The 12341-nt window shown below is 44.6% G+C and overlaps 2 protein-coding genes and 6 non-coding genes across 8 annotated transcripts; 1 reads left to right on the top strand and 7 right to left on the bottom strand.

The window, feature by feature from the left end:
- The first annotated feature begins 1587 nt into the window (after positions 1-1587).
- Positions 1588-3370, top strand: LOC124683358 (plastid division protein PDV1-like). The gene is made up of 2 exons (XM_047217890.1): positions 1588-1857; positions 2755-3370. Exons 1-2 carry the CDS (start codon positions 1588-1590, stop codon positions 3247-3249), a joined length of 765 nt encoding a protein of 254 aa, XP_047073846.1. The 3' UTR covers positions 3250-3370.
- A 4352-nt stretch (positions 3371-7722) lies between these two features.
- Positions 7723-11361, bottom strand: LOC124691528 (ubiquitin-conjugating enzyme E2 10). The gene is made up of 4 exons (XM_047224815.1): positions 11230-11361; positions 8924-9051; positions 8223-8327; positions 7723-8091 (listed from the first exon to the last, which is right to left on the bottom strand). The coding sequence occupies exons 1-4, from the start codon at positions 11297-11299 to the stop codon at positions 7948-7950; spliced, it is 447 nt and encodes a 148-aa protein (XP_047080771.1). The 5' UTR covers positions 11300-11361; the 3' UTR covers positions 7723-7947.
- Positions 9230-9301, bottom strand: TRNAH-GUG. Its single transcript has one exon. It is a non-coding gene; the product is annotated as a tRNA-His (tRNA).
- Positions 9493-9564, bottom strand: TRNAH-GUG. Its single transcript has one exon. It is a non-coding gene; the product is annotated as a tRNA-His (tRNA).
- Positions 9756-9827, bottom strand: TRNAH-GUG. Its single transcript has one exon. It is a non-coding gene; the product is annotated as a tRNA-His (tRNA).
- TRNAH-GUG lies at positions 10019-10090 on the bottom strand. Its single transcript has one exon. It is a non-coding gene; the product is annotated as a tRNA-His (tRNA).
- Positions 10282-10353, bottom strand: TRNAH-GUG. The gene has a single exon. It is a non-coding gene; the product is annotated as a tRNA-His (tRNA).
- Positions 10589-10660, bottom strand: TRNAH-GUG. The gene has a single exon. It is a non-coding gene; the product is annotated as a tRNA-His (tRNA).
- Positions 11362-12341: the final 980 nt, after the last annotated feature.

Raw genomic sequence — 12341 nt, forward strand, 5'->3', positions numbered from 1 at the left:
GTAGCTCTTAAAATTGGGTTAGCTATAAGTTAGACTACGAGTTGTTCTTCTGGAGATTTATTTGAAGTTTTACCTCACTGTAAAGTAGGAGATTGTGTTGATCTTATGTAAACAGTTCGTGTCTACTTCTGTAGACATACCTTGGACTCGCATATGTTTGTGTTGTACCACTCTGAGGGATGTAATATGAGTGGAACGGTGTTTCACTTGTGTTATGTCAACGACTTGTGTACTACACCATGCAGTGGTACGCTGGGTCACCGCATACACAAAGTCACGAAACTCGCACCCGTTCCCTCTGCTTTGTCCCAAACCACTCCCATCTATGTTGAGATATGTCACTTGTTTTCTATTTTAAACCAAATCGATTTGCAATTTTGGTCCAAGGGATATTCTGCATTTATTATTTCAATGCTGAGTTGCAAAAAATCTGTGGGAATCTATCGGTATTACTGGAATAATTGAGGATGCAACCCATGATGATCGAGCAGGGTCGGCTGTCCTTGAGCTTCTACTGAAGAGGGAAGACAACAGTCTGAATGGAATGCCTAATATTGGCTTGGAAGAAACAATCTCTATAGCATGTTGGTATCTCTCGGTGGCTCGGGTGGTGTATTACAAATAATGAATCCATCCCATCTTTATATAAGCGTAAAATGTATATCTTCTCAATGGTGGCAAATGCAGCTAAGGCAACAGTGGTGGGTGGTATTTCTCAAATCGTGAGATGGTCAAGACCTCAAGTCAGATATATAAAAATGAATGTTGATGCGTCATTTCATGTCGATCGCAAGGCAGGGGCCACGGCTGCTGTGCTTCGGGATCATCAGGGGCGCTTTGGTGCTGCTGCGTGTAAGTTTATACCGCATGTAACCTCGGTTGCTATGGCAGAGGTGATGGCTATGAAAGATGGTCTCAATTTTGCAAATCAATTTGGGTGTTCCCGGATCGAAGCGGAATCGGATTCTCTGGAAACTATTGAAGGTTGCACTCGTGGTGACACCTAGTGGAGTGAAACTTCTGCGATCTTTGCTGATTGTCTGGACGTGACCGCAGGGCTTGATGATGTGAAATTTAAGCACTGTCCGAGAGAAGCTAATAAAGTGGCGGATGGGCTAGCTAAGTTTTGTTTTCAGACTGCTAATTCTTGTAATTGGGTCGATGAACCCCTAGCTTTATTCTGCAAACTCTTTTAGATGATATAACTATTATGTGACTCGCGGCAGCAGGTTCCAGACGCATTCTTTTCCTTCCAGGGTACCTGAGGGGGCTGGAAGGTTTTTAACGAGGCCGTCTGCTGTTTGCTTAATAGAATGGTTTGAAGTTAAAAAAAAAAAAACCAAATCGATTTGCCACCTGTCTTCTCCAAAGTACTTGCATATTTCGTCTGAGAAAACCGTGTAATGCTGAATGATTAGCCCTCTCGTGACACCACCATCATCACCACATGACACAAGAGGAAAAAAAGTAAAAGAAAAAAAAAACAAAACCCCCACCCGTCGTGCGCCGGGGTGCGGCCTCTGCCTTCTTGTTCGACCCGCAGCCTCTCTCTGTCTCCAACGGCGACGAGCGAATCGTGCGAATGAGATGAGATGGGAGACGGCGGCGACGGGAGCGGCGGCAGAGGCGCTGCAGGAGCGCATCTGGGACCTCCACGACAAGCTCAGCCACGCCATCCTCTCCCTCTCCGCCTGCGCCGGCCTTCCGGGCTGCGGCTGCGGGCACGTGGTCGTCAAGGGGCGGCGGCCTGGAGGGTACCCCGACCTTGCGGCGGCGTCGGCCATGGTGGACGCGCGGGGTCTGCACGCCATCCGCGCCGCGCTCGAGGACCTCGAGGGCCACCTCCACTTCCTTCATGTCAGTACAAGCCCCTCCCTCCTCTCCTCCTCGTCTTTCACTTTCTTTGAAAATTCGTGGCACGCTGGTATCGCGTGAAGAAACCATCCACACTTGATACTGCAATGGAACAGGTTGTTATCATGGCTATGCTTCCTCTTCCTTGCGCAATCGAACAGTTTCTCCTCCTTGTTAGCTAACTGCGGATCCATAAGTTCAGATTCAAATGAACAATCGCTAGAGACCGAGTTATTTAGATTAGAAAACAAGGCCTTCGCATTCAAGACACTGTGGGAGGTGGGTGGCCGTGACCCGTGAGTGTATTGTGTGCTTGGTCCACAGAGGTTCCTCGTTTGACACTTCGCCGTGGTTGGGGGAAACAAACGATAGTAAGCCACATCTTTGTGAGCTGGATGATAGCTTTGTTTGCTCTCCTTGTTTGTCTGTGTCATGTTTCATTATTGCAGATCTTTGTATGCTTCAGCAATTTTGTCCGCTTGTGATTTGGGTGGCAGATTCACCCCAGAATGTATAGGTGTTCCATTGGCACTTCTGTTGGCATGCATCTTCGCTACAATGTCCAGGAGAATCTTATCTGTTGAATAGGGACCTCTCATTTCCCTTGTAGCCAATAATGGTACCAAGACACACAATTGGTTAGCCCTGTAGCTCGCCGTCTTCTGGCTAATGGGAGTTACCTATGTAGCTTGCTCCTTGTTGTCCTCTTGTTTAAGGTATCAATAAGAACTGTTAAGATCTACAGTTTACTACCATAGAAGATTGAGTCTTAGTAAATAAGCTGATAAAAGGTTGTTGCTTCCTATAGCAGGAATTGCAAGTTTCACGGTCATTTATGACAAACATAAACCAGTTATTACAAAGCAATATGTGTCTTATTTTTGTCACATTGGCTTGCAGGATGTTCAGTTACAACAGCGTGCTGAGCGAGATGCTGCGATTGCTAGGGTGCAGCAAAGTCGTATTCTCCTTGCTGCAAGGTTGGCTGAACATAGAGGAAAGAGGCATGGAGTCATTGAGGAAGCCTTAGGTTTCGTGGGCGATGTGCTTGACAAAAACCAATTTGTCTCGCCTGAAGATGTCTATGGGATGCACAACCAATCAGACGAAGATGAGGACCGCACGGGACATGGTTCAAACATGGTGGTGCGTGTGGTATCCTGCACTTTTGCTTTTGCCAAGAACATTTTAAGATTCGAGAGGATGGGTGGTGTGCTGGGTAATGCTGCTGTGCTTGCGGTAAGCATGCTTGCTTTCTTGCAGCTGCATCAGCTGGCCTTGGGTAGACAAACTCCAGCAGTTCAATATAGGAGAACCGATAATCGTTTTCATTCTGGAGGGTCTAGAAGAAACAGCAAAGAAAAGCATGTGGAAGTGTTATTAGCTAGAGGTTGAGGAATCATCGGACTGTTTGTACAGGAAGCTTCCTCCTCTTTTCAGTTTTCATCGGTTTTGTTAGGTCACTAGTCATTCAATTCTTTTGGATGGGCTGCTCTACAGTCTACCTCAATCATTATAAGGTGTACCACACAGGTGTAAATGGTTTGAGATTAGCAATAGATGGAATACTGGAAGAGTCTGCGAACTGGTTTCTTTTTCTTGAACTAACTAAGAAGAATTGATGCTTCAAGGACAACAGTTCTGCATTTGCTAGCTTATAAGGTACTAGCGCAATAGATCACCTTTTGGGGTTACGAAATATTTGAATATGTTGGTTGGAGTTGATGTGGGTGACAAAATTCATGTTTTATTGCTCAACAACCTTTATGGGATAAACTTGTTGAGGGTTCACAAGCTATTTTCTTCCTCACCAGCTGCTGGGCATGCAAATCGGGGTGGAGCTTTTGAGGGCATGCTTCAGTTTTTTGCCACTGCGACGAGTGCCATGATCGAAGGTTCTTTGCTTAACTGACTTCACTCTATGATATGTATATAATGGAGAAAGAGTACAAGTACAACATGGTGCACGTGTCAAGTCTTCAGTCTGTGGAGTTGGGAATTGCTCTTTGTTGTTCCTTGTTTGTTCACACAAGTTAGGTAGTACTACTTTTGCTTTGCATATGTTCCCTCTCTTTGGAGATGTGAACTACTGGGCTGTTATATCGCTGCTTGCAGCAGCTTTGCCGATTTTGTAACCTCAGCGATCGTGTGGTGTAAATCATTTGCGCCCGTGTATGTTCTGTCAAAATGATATATTGCCGTTTTTTCCTTCTCACGCATTCTGGGGAAAGTTTGCGCCTTCTCATGTAAAGTTGGAATCAGTTGACAGCAAAAGTTGTGCTAAAGCACAAGAACATGTGCTAATCTGGTGCTCGTTTTACACCTTTAAAATAAGGAGCTGGCGTCTTTATTTCAAGTGCCATGACAAGTTTTTATCTTTTGTGAGCACCATCATAACGGAGATCTAGATTAACCCTGATATTATCTGAAACTAAACTCACCTTTTTCTTCATGAGGGAAATCGACCTCACCTTTTGGAAAGAAAGCAGCTCTGCATTTTGCAGTTCAGTATTCCTAGAGAAGTTTCGGTGCAACCAGAAATCAGCCCAGAGGCCACCTTTGAAGCGGGCATTGGATTCCCCTAACTCTTGGTCAACATTTGTGTGCTAGGGTATTTATTCGTACGTTTAGTTCTCAGCAACCAAACATGACAGTTCTTCTGATGGCAGATCGTCTTGGTCATTTCTCAGCAACCAAACGGACGTTTAGTCGAGGCTGTGAAAAGCAGAGCAGGCAAACCAGTGCTCCAAGAGCTCTTTCACGGCTGCTTTCTTTTTTTGCATTGCCTTCTTCTTTATGCTCTAGTTTTCTTTTCCTTTTTCCTTTTTTTTGTGGTGATAGCTTTAGTTTCTGCCTAGGGTTGAATGACGTTCAACGTTCTTCTATGTGATCCTTGATTGTAATTATTTGAAAGACGAACTTCTATATCTATAATACTCCCTAAAGAAGAAGGCACCGATTGATGCAAAGGCCAGGGTTACACTCCCCTTTAAAAAAAACTGCTTCCAGCACACGGATTGCAGATCCAAGACATGGAAGAGGCGAAGGCGGCAAACTAGGACCAAGGATATGCAGGTGGTACTGAGGCTGCAAATCATGGCTCCTCTCTGCTCCTGGCGCTGTCAGTGATTAGAAAATCCTGATAGTATCGGTACGCAAGAGTTTATATTTCTGACCAACTCTGGTTTTAAAATAATTAAGATAGGTGGTTTAACACAAGATACTACGGGAAAAACTTTCTTTGCCGTGCATTGCATCTTTGCCGTGTGTTTCCGCACGGCAAAGATTTGCACGTAGAAAAACGCACGGCAAAGATTTTGGCCACGGCAAACACAGACACGAGCGCACGGCAAAGATTTGATTCACGGCAACGATGGAAGAGAGCGCACGGCAAAGAAAGTTGCACGACAAAGGACCAACATAGCGCAGCAAAGACGCTGGCACACGGCAAAGCACAAAAGGCATCGCCGTGCACGCCTTTGCCTAGTGTTTTTAATAAACGCACGGCAAAGCAAGTCTTTGCCTAGTGTAAGCGCACGGCAAAGATGTAAAAACTGGATTTCTTCTCAGCTCAAAAGATGTGACGTGGTATAGTTATCAACAAACGAACGCTTAGCTCAGTGGTAAGGTTGTACGCTTTCTCTACTCTGCGTCCTAGGTTCGAATCCCAGACCGATCAGTTTGGAGCTTTTTTTTAGATAAACCATATTTAGCACACGGCAAAGAAGCAACCTTTGCCGTGCGGCGTCGCACGGCAAAGACCTTTGCCGTGCAACATTGGCGAGGCGCACGGCAAAGAAGCCTTTGCCGTCGATTGCTTTACCGTGCGGTCTTTGCCGTGCGGCAACGCACGGCAAAGCCTTTGCCGTGCATATAAGGTCCTTTGCTAAAGAAAGTTTTTCCCGTAGTGATATAGCAGTAAAAAAATTACATGAACGGTGCACCCGGATATAAAAAAAAATTGTTTGCAGAGAATAGAATCTGTTCATCATCCGTCGGTGTACTTAATCATGTCTCCAATGAAGGGGGGCACTTGGGATCGCAGAGAGGGCATTTGGCCAAGCAATCGTCCCTTTCCGGGAAACATGGCAAGCCCGGTAGGTTCTGGCAGCAGAAACAGATCTTATTATCACATGCATTCCTAGTGCAAGGTTTCAGAACAACCTTGCTCTGATGTAATGTCGTCGAGTTGACCAAGTTAGCTCTAGGATTCGCGTTCGTGTGATCGCTCCTGCCTCCATCTTCAAGACGACGGCCTGTTGCATATGATATGTATTATGCGTTGATTTGTGTGCGCATGACAGATGATACACGCCAGAATACGCCATGGATGACACACCCACGCAAGATATATGTATGCTTACACTCGAACGTCGCTGCCAGGATTCCAAGGGACATGATGATCATCGCATACGCCAGAGTGCTCCCCCTCATATTGACCTCGACTCCTTGAGGTTGTTGAAATACTAAGACAACCGGATATTGGTGTCGGCTAGAGTGTGGGAGCAATGGATATATATGACCGCCGTATACCGTATATGCTGTAATATATAGCAGACATAGTGAAATATACTCCCCGTCGTAGATTTGTCTAAATATGGAGGACATCCAGAAAAATCTACAACACTTATTTTGTTTGGGGGAAATATATTTTTTCTTTATGATGTAAAATATATGTCAATTAATCTAAAAGATTATACGACATATGAATTCATTACATTACAAACGCAATATATGTCGAACAGTATGAAAAGATTGAATCCCGTCCTCCTTCAGATATGATATCTCTAATTCTCTATAGTTCCCTATAATAACTGCAATTATTTTATTCATCTTAGAAATTACTGCCTTGTTTTAAGTATATTTAGTACTTTAGCTTATATTTTAGTTATCTAAACTGATCCACTTTAAATAGAAATATAAATTAAAGAGTAAATAAGGAACAGAATATTCCCCCTCTAGTCCTAAAATAGAGTTTCTATTTATTTATTTTTATTGTATTACTTCTCATTATGATTAGTTTTTTATTGTAATTAGGTTATAATTTGTATTCTCTCTGATTCATAATACGTATCACTAAAATGAGCGAATCGGAGGAAGTACTAGTAATAATATTCTAATTTTATTTAATAGTCTTTTATTGTAATATATAATTAAATAAAGAATAGAGCAATTCCTTTTTGCTAGGTACAAAACAATACAAAAATATATTCTAAAAATACATATTTTGATGAAATTTCATTTTTTGTGGTAGTTTAGTTGATTTTAATCTGTTTATCCTGTAGCTTAATTCAGTTTTCATTTTATTTACTCTGTAATGTAATGTAAAAAAATGAAATTAATTTTGTAAATAAAATTTTAATAATATAAATAGAGTCTTCATGTCCCGTTATCTAGGACGTAGTTTAAGAAAGTTTGGGCGGTTTATCAGGACTCACTAGAAAAAAATCTAAATCTAAATCTGAAAGTAATCTAAAAAAAGAAATGCCATATAACAAAAAAAAGGAGCAATATCACATTCTCTTTTCAAGAACAAACAGAAATTATGTTTTTGCTATGGTAAGGACAATTACTTAGATATGCACATATTGATAGAAATGCAAAAAGGTTAACATAATTTATTACAATAACTTCAAATAAGTGCATATTATGTGAATCGATACTCCTCGATTTATTTCAATTAATTGTGGATCAACCATTTTAATTAGAATGAGCCTGAGAAAGCTAGGAGATTCACTTAAGGGCTTAATAAAGAATATGAACATGCAAATAGGGAACGTTGCCAATGAGAGTCCAAAAAGCAACTGGGAAACAACACCCAAGTTCCAATATAAAAGGGAGACAGAGTAGAAAAGGACAGCAATCAGGTCAAGCAGCGGAACAACTGGAGTTTCAGTTCCAGTTTCTTTCATTAATTTTGTTGTATGGGTGCACCCATATAGGCCTTCTGCCATGGTTTGGCAATATGGCATTGGAATTCAGTCAGGTGGGAGTACATCCCATATAATACACCCCACATAGTAGAACAGGAACAAAGATACACGAGATGCAGCGAAGATGGCAACAGCATCTTCCACCTACAGACCTGCAGCTTCAGCCCATCGCGTACTTTTGGGTCCAGCTCCTCGCGGTGGACTCATATTTCACACGGTCGCTCTTGTACATGTGCGCGATCTCAGGAACCAACGGGTCGTCAGGGTTTGGGTCCGTTAGCAGAGAACAGATTGAAAGGAGTACCTGAGAATAGCAGCAGCTTATGAGAACTGGAAAACAAAAGTCAACTGCTAGAACTCCAGTTCCACATGTTATGGCATTTTGTTTGGCATGAAATGGTGTTACACAACTATTGAAAGGAAGAATCAAGTCACCTTGGAAACTGTCAATGCAGGGCTCCATTGCTCCTTCAAGATATCAAGACATATGCTCCCATTACTATTGATATTTGGGTGGAAAACCTTTGTCTTAAATGCAACCTGTACAGTTACTTTCATTAGAATTAAGCTATAGCTCAACACAAGCATTTCAGATACACTTGAATTGTTAAAAAAACACCAAGTCAAGCACGATATAATCTTAGCAGAGAATTGTGCTAGCAATGGACAATTTAAGCGATTTAAACCACTCCTAGTCAACCACTCGACCACAACTATTCGTTGGCAATTGAGCATGTAACAGGCATAATGATTTTCATTCTCATTCTGAAGAAGTTATTCGCTACAAGTTAACAAGATGACCGGGCATTGTACACTCAATGACCTCACAATAAGCACCATTTCATCAAACAATTACTAGAATGTTTGTTATGAAACCCAGTACATGAGTAGGTATCATACAATCTTGTGGTAGATGAAGAGATAACAAAACGAAGAAGTGCTTGAATCTGAACCATCGTAGTAATTATGCATACGCGCATGAATACATAAGAAAAAACTATGCAAATGACATTGACTTGGTGCCTTATATCAGTCCTTTGACCAACTTTGAAGTGCTACAGAAGTAAAAATATGTATACTCCTAAGAAACAATGTTCAGAACATCTCCTGCACTGGAAATGATATTGACTCCATACCTTGGGTGGCTTGAACGGGTAGTCTGGAGGAAAGTGGATGGTAACCAAAAAGACACCACCGGCATATGGGCTTTCGGTTGGACCCATGATCGTCGCTTGCCAGTGGAACATATCTTCTGCCACAGGGCCTGTTCGGTGGTGGGAAAAAGCAGATGTTTTAGTAGCCATACATTAAAGCCTCGATCTGAATTTGGGTAACGCTATTTAACACTATGGAGCAAGATGATAATATACAGCGGAGTACGAAACTAATACCGCAAGACGAAATAATGAACTGCTACCAAATTTGACCCAAAAAAATGCAATTGTGGCTGCTGGGATTCGAGCCCAGGTCTCCACGGCCACAACGTGGAATTCTCACCACTAAACTACAGCCACTTTGTTGTACCTCAGCAGAAAAATTACGACCATCTGCAGTAGCAGCTATTTGGTCGACAATGGAGTAATAAGATGACAACACAGTAGTGGATTAGGAAACTGATAACCCGTGATGAATAATGAACTGGTGCCGAATTTTAGATAGCAGCTAGAGGTGAGCTCAGCGACAAAAACAAAACAAAAAGTGCGAGTGTGGCTGCTGGGATTCGAGCCCAGGTCTCCACGGCCACAACGTGGAATTCTCACCACTAAACTACAGCCACTTTGTTGTAACTCAATAGAAAAATTATGACCATCTGCAGTAGCAGCTATTTGGTCCACAATGGAGTAATAAGATGACAACACAGTAGTGGATTAGGAAACTGATAACCCGTGATGAATAATGAACTGGTGCCGAATTTTAGATAGCAGCTAGAGGTGAGCTCAGCGACAAAAACAAAACAAAAAGTGCGAGTGTGGCTGCTGGGATTCGAGCCCAGGTCTCCACGGCCACAACGTGGAATTCTCACCACTAAACTACAGCCACTTTGTTGTAACTCAATAGAAAAATTATGACCATCTGCAGTAGCAGCTATTTGGTCCACAATGGAGTAATAAGATGACAACACAGTAGTGGATTAGGAAACTGATAACCCGTGATGAATAATGAACTGGTGCCGAATTTTAGATAGCAGCTAGAGGTGAGCTCAGCGACAAAAACAAAACAAAAAGTGCGAGTGTGGCTGCTGGGATTCGAGCCCAGGTCTCCACGGCCACAACGTGGAATTCTCACCACTAAACTACAGCCACTTTGTTGTAACTCAATAGAAAAATTATGACCATCTGCAGTAGCAGCTATTTGGTCCACAATGGAGTAATAAGATGACAACACAGTAGTGGATTAGGAAACTGATAACCCGTGATGAATAATGAACTGGTGCCGAATTTTAGATAGCAGCTAGAGGTGAGCTCAGCGACAAAAACAAAACAAAAAGTGCGAGTGTGGCTGCTGGGATTCGAGCCCAGGTCTCCACGGCCACAACGTGGAATTCTCACCACTAAACTACAGCCACTCCACTCTGTTGTAACTCAGCAGAAAACTTATGACCATCTGCAGTGGCAGGTATATTTGGTCAATTGCTATTGAACACAATGGAATGTAGTAAGATGATATACAGTGGAGTAACTGATACTGCGTGATGAAATAATGAACTGCCACCGAATTTTAGATACTAGCAAGAATAGTTCATATCTAAGTCCCTCTGAACAGCTAGAGGCAACTCTAGTCACAAAACAAAAAAAGTGGAGTGTGGCTGCTGGGATTCGAGCCCAGGTCTCCACGGCCACAACGTGGAATTCTCACCACTAAACTACAGCCACCTTGTTGCAACTCGGCAGACAAGCTATGACCATATTAAGTAGCGGGTGTTTGGTCCATTGCCACAGTTTTGGCATGCCATAGGCCAACCATACTACTTCTAGGAGTGGTCTGGCAAGAACATCACTGACCACTACCACTTTGTGTATGTTAGCAATTTATAGTATGCAACTGTATTAGCTCAATAGTAAGGGACATCCCGCGTCCAGCTTGCCACAGCATCACTGGAAAATTCCGCGAGTTGCCTCCCTTTTTAGATCCATAATAAGCACTGCCGGTTTTACAGTGAAATTCCCACGAGCGCCCCGCTCAACCCGCGCGTTCAGATGCCTAATCGAAGAATCCTCAACAGGCAATCGACAGATCTAGAAACGCCTGGCGCGAAAACCATATACTACATCGTACGTAGTACAAACATGGTTGTAACGAAGCGCATCCGACACCGGGGAATCTCAAAGGATATAGGAGTATTAATTAACAAGTAGTAAAAAACAGCAGGAGCAGTTTAATAACTAACTAAGTAGCAGCAATAAATAAGTAGATCTGGCGGGCGGGCAGTCAGTCGAATTACCTGCGCTGCAGGAGGTGGGCGGATCCCGCTGCAGGTCCTTGAGCTCCTTGAGGATCCGCTTGGACGCCATGGCGTAATCAGCAGCAGCAAGTTCCGATCGGAATCGAGAGGAAAGTGATGAGGGGATAGATCGACGGGGGCGCGCGTATAAGTAGAGGATGGTGGGGGTGGCGTGCGGCAAGGGAAGGGAAGGAGATTGGGTTCGGGTTTGGGTTGGACTGGAGCGGAGGACGGTCACGGCACGCGCACGCGCACGCACGGGTGATGGGTGATGGTGGGTCTCCGGAACCGGAAGCTTCTGGGCCTGGGAGCACGCGGTGACGACGTCGACGCGGACGCCGGGCACTGCTAGGGTGGCGCGCTGCGGCTCGGGTCGGTCATAGAGCATCTCCACCGGCGTGCCCCAAAGCTTCTCCCAAACCGCGCCGGATCGAGTGTTTGGGGGACGTGTTTTGTTCGTGCCGCGTTTGGGGGACGTCGCTTCCCAGGTATATCCCCCAAACGCCTCCCCCAAATGAATATTGATGCACCAAAATAAAGGTTTTCATTCAATTTTGATTATATATTACAAAGTTTAAATTAAAACGGCTAGATTTCGTATAAACCTAGACTACTGACAGCCTGGCGGTGCGTTCGACGGCCCCGCCCCATCGTCGCCTCCCCTACGCCGCAGCTCCTCATGCGCGCGCCTCCTCTCCTTGCGTTCGGCAGTGGCCAGACGGCTCCGCTCCCGCCGCGCGTCCTCCTCCGCCCTCCCCTGCTACGCCGCCTGGAGGGAGACCTCGACGACGCGACGAATCTGCGCCTCTTCGCGGGCACAGGCGTCGTCCTGGAGCTTCTTCTCCGACTCGAAGGACTCGACGAGCGCGCGTTGCTGATCGGCCATCTCGTCCGGGTGCGGCCCGTCGTCGTCGAACCACTCGAACTCGTCGTCGTCGTCCTCCACCTCGGTCTCCTCCGCCTCGGCCTCCTCCTCCTCCATTGGCGCATCCTCCTCCACATCTGTTGGCGCCTCCATCATCGCCGCCGCCAACACGTCGGCCTCCGCCGCCAACTGGTCCGCTCGCCTCCCCCAGATCGCCGCCAGCGCCGCCTCCCGTTGTTGACGATCC

Source organism: Lolium rigidum, chromosome 1, assembly GCF_022539505.1.
Source record: "Lolium rigidum isolate FL_2022 chromosome 1, APGP_CSIRO_Lrig_0.1, whole genome shotgun sequence".
Classification (NCBI taxonomy): domain Eukaryota; kingdom Viridiplantae; phylum Streptophyta; class Magnoliopsida; order Poales; family Poaceae; genus Lolium; species Lolium rigidum.